This window comes from Elephantulus edwardii, unplaced genomic scaffold (genome assembly GCF_000299155.1).
Source record: "Elephantulus edwardii isolate Elephantulus edwardi_28Jun2011 unplaced genomic scaffold, EleEdw1.0 scaffold00164, whole genome shotgun sequence".
Classification (NCBI taxonomy): Eukaryota; Metazoa; Chordata; class Mammalia; order Macroscelidea; family Macroscelididae; genus Elephantulus; species Elephantulus edwardii.
Genome location: NW_006399914.1, coordinates 4,087,703 through 4,091,559, shown reverse-complemented (window position 1 = coordinate 4,091,559; position 3,857 = coordinate 4,087,703). Strand labels below are relative to the sequence as shown.

Here is a 3,857-nt window from a genome sequence, read left to right as displayed (position 1 = left end):
GGCAAGGAGAAAAGTGCAACAATGAATGAATGGAAATCCAAAACCTCTGTAAATGTTCATTAAAATTAATAAAATAAAAGTTTAAAAAATATAATGAAGAATGGGGGAATTATTTAACAAAGGACTACATGTTGAATAGTACTTTTTCTTCTCTTTTTTTGAGCAAGATATCTACTTTTGCCTGATATGGCTGAGCTGGCTTTTCTCCTTCCCTAATTTTTCCACATTTCAAGAGGATAGTGATTACTTTACCTAAATATGTTTGTTGTTGTGTTGTATTTTTTTCTAGGTAAGGACCAAGGATCATGTATTTGATAATGTTGGCCACCTTATCAAATACCACATGGATAATAGTTTGCCAATCATCTCTTCTGGAAGCGAAGTAAGCCTTAAACAACCAGTGAGAAAAGATAATCCAGGACTTCCACATTCCAGCAAATGACAGTACTGAAGCATCAACGTAATAATCTTTCCAAAAACTTCATTTTGTGTCCTATCACAAAGAAACCTGAACTTTGTTTCTCCAATTTATATGAGGAGACAAAGATGACTTGAATATTGTTTCTAAATAAAATAGAGCACTAACTGTGAAGTGTGTCTATTCAAGACCATAATTGACCAGGTCCTTTATCAGACAACTAACAAAAACTGATCTTCAGAAAGTGAAAACCAGAAAACAGAAAGAGGATTGGCCCATTGGGAAAGAAATAATACACATGCACGGATGTCACTTTTTAAGGTCACATTGCATTGAAAACAAGCTAAAAGCACAATTAAACCTTCACATGCGAAAAACAACTTGACTGAACTGCTGGGGCAGTGGTATGTGCCTTTCAACTTAATATTTGGGGGCATTTTCATACTGGGGAGATTAGTTCTTCATGTTCTATAACTATAGAATCATTTGCCAAAAATTTAGAAGAAGAAAAAAGTTTTTCCTTTCTACAAAAAAAAAAGAAACAATTTGCTTAATAGTTACTGACTTTATGACATTTATTGTGTTTAGTAGCACTTTCACAGCAATGTTAAAATAATTTTGATGTTGAATACGAACTGAATCTGTACCAGTAGATTAAAATCAAAAGCCACTGAAAGCACTGGTGTGTTTCATTGGTCTGTCCTGTCTGGTGGGTAAAGAGATGGAGCCAAATTTTCTGGCTTATTATTCCTCAGTCTTTGCTATGCAGACTGTTCATATGCAGCTAAGAGGCCAAACTTATCTGTCATTTTTTATTCGATCAGACTTTTCCTTTTCTTCTTCTCCAAAACAACTTTAGCAATGCATAAAGTTAAAAATTGGGGAATGAAGCCAGTCCTCTTCATACTGAATGGAAATTGGTTCCATTCTTATTCAGAGTTTTAAATTTATTTGAAGGTATAAACAATTGTGTTTCTTACCAACCCTACTGAATCATGGTCACTTATTAGTTGTATCATCAGCCTTTTTTTTATATATAACCAGACAAAATGCAGGACCCAGTACCCTGGTGGCAAAGTAGGCTTAAGCATCAGGGCAGCTAAGCAAAATGCAGAAGGAAGGAAACAAAATGAAACAATTGGCAAGAATTGCCACCTGTAAGACCGACTATAAACGGATGACCTAATTAAGCATTGTATAAGGGAAAGCCCTGGGCTGGAGCTCTTTGGCCTGCCCTCTGAGTCTCATGATGACCAGGTTGCTGAATCTTCTGGACTTCCATGTAAAGTGCTGAAGCTGGGCTGGGTGAATTCAGAGGAATTCAGTGGAGAGGAACTGTGCTGCCAACCCAAAGGCACAGGATTCAAACCCACCAGCTATTATTCTGTGGGAGAAAGGCAGTTTCCTCCCATATGATTTACTGCTTCTGAAAACCCACTGGAGCTGGTTAGCTATGAGTTGATTCTGAATCAATGACATATAACAACAATGCCCTTGCCATAACATACTATGAATCTATAAAAAAAGAAGTTTCCCTTTTATTAAGGCTTGATGTTGGTAACTGGTCTGAAGAGTTAAGATGAAAATCCACTCCGTGTACATAGGTTGTTTCTGCAATCACTGAGGTGACCATTCAGATAGGTCAGACCCCCAATCCTTTCTGTCTAAAAAAATTAGTGATTTGGGATAATATAGATACAATAGTAGCAGTGGATTTTGTTGTTTTGACTGGCAGAACACTACGTCAGCCCTTCACTTGCCTTTGCACGTAGAGGTATGGCCATTAATACAGGGAGTGATTTTATAAACAGTTGCTTGGAAAATTGCCTTAACTCCACTTTATCTGGCTGTGTAGGTACTACTTAATCATCATGATTGTGATGTATTTACTAGGTTTTAAATAAAATATGGAAAACTTTTTTCAGATCATAATTATCAGAAATGAAGCACACTAATCTCTATTATTTTTATGTAAAGGTTTATGATTTTATTTCATTTTTACAGCTACGGATTTCACAGAAAGGCCTGTTTCCTTTTCTATACCTAGGAAATAATGTCTTTTCCATCAATGTTGCATACACTTTAATTCTTGATCACCTATTCTAATAAAGCGAGTAGCATGGGTAGAGATAATAGAAAACTATGTGCACTCTAACAACCTTTATCAGAAGCAAGGCCAGGCTGAGCAGAGCATTGACAGGGTTGCCAGAAAGAGCTCTTGGTGCAAATAGATGCAGAGAATATTAATGATGTGAGCCGTACACATGAATAATCAATATTTGACAATAGTGAATATAGTAGTTGGATGAGCAAATACTTCAGTAACAAATATCACAGTCACAGCTAAAGCAAAACCAAACAGAAAAAGAAATGTCTCATTGCATGCTATTTCTGTCTCACAACTTCATTTATCTTAAAGTGGAAATCCATTTGCCTACCTGTAAAATTACTTTTTTTATTTTAAATAAATGATTATTGCTTTGTGACAATAGCAGCATTTGTGTGATGTTTGGGATTTGGGGGATTTCTCATTTAAAAACTGCACCAGTGTCCTGCCAGGAAACAGATGGTTTACTCAAACTGGGAAAGGCCAGTGGTTTGAATCCACCTTACCTAATTTAAGTGGCTAATCTCACCTCAATCGCAAACTAAAATTGATTGCTGACTCCTCCAATGGCATTTGGCTCTTCTGATCCTTCAACATGCAGGGGGTCAGGTGATCTCTCTGACTGCCTCCCTGCTGCAGCCAAAAACTCTGTGCAACTTTTGACCTCCCAGAAAATGCTAATATTGTACTGTTGACCAGAAACGTTACCAATAACATAAACAACTGATTAATGCATAGTTCATATGTTATATAGATGTAGGGAGCTCTGGTGGCCTATTTGTAAGAAGCTGCACTGCAATCCTAAAGGCGCTAGGCCCAAATCGTCCAGCTGCTCTGCAGGAGAAAGATGGGCAGTCTCCTCCTGTGCAATTAATTGCCTCTGAAAACCTGCTGGAGGGTCAGCTATGGGTCGGATCTGACTCAATGGCAAACAATAGAAAAAAACATCTTTATAGTATATACTGCACCCATATAAGTACTGACTTTTCAATTGCAAAACAAACAGGCATTTTGCAAAAAGGGCAAGGTGTTTGTGCCTGCTGATGTAATTGCAGCTACTGCTTCGTAGATTTCCTTCTCTTTCACTAGTCCTTTCACTGGATTCACTAATCTTGAAATGAAGAGCGAGCAAAGCTGCGGGCCTAAATCTATAACCCATATCAAGCAATTCAACTTTTGCTTATAGTATCGTGATTTTTCTCTGTGTCCTGGGAGCACTTCTTTCATCACTAGTGGCACTTCATATGGGTCCTGTGGTAGGATTTAAGGTTTACAGTATTGCTTTAAACACAATGAAAGATAAAAGAGAAGCATTTTACCTCAGTTTATACT

At 37.3% G+C, this 3,857-nt stretch overlaps 1 protein-coding gene across 1 annotated transcript in view; it reads left to right on the top strand.

Annotated features, from left to right (window-relative positions):
• Window positions 1-453, top strand: part of SHC4 (SHC (Src homology 2 domain containing) family, member 4) — a 164,776-nt gene extending 164,323 nt beyond the window's left edge. The window contains exon 12 of the mRNA XM_006895298.1: window positions 290-453. Within this exon, the coding sequence (XP_006895360.1) occupies window positions 290-442 (153 nt within the window). The 3' untranslated portion in view covers window positions 443-453. The remainder of the gene's footprint in view (window positions 1-289) is intronic.
• Window positions 454-3,857: the final 3,404 nt, after the last annotated feature.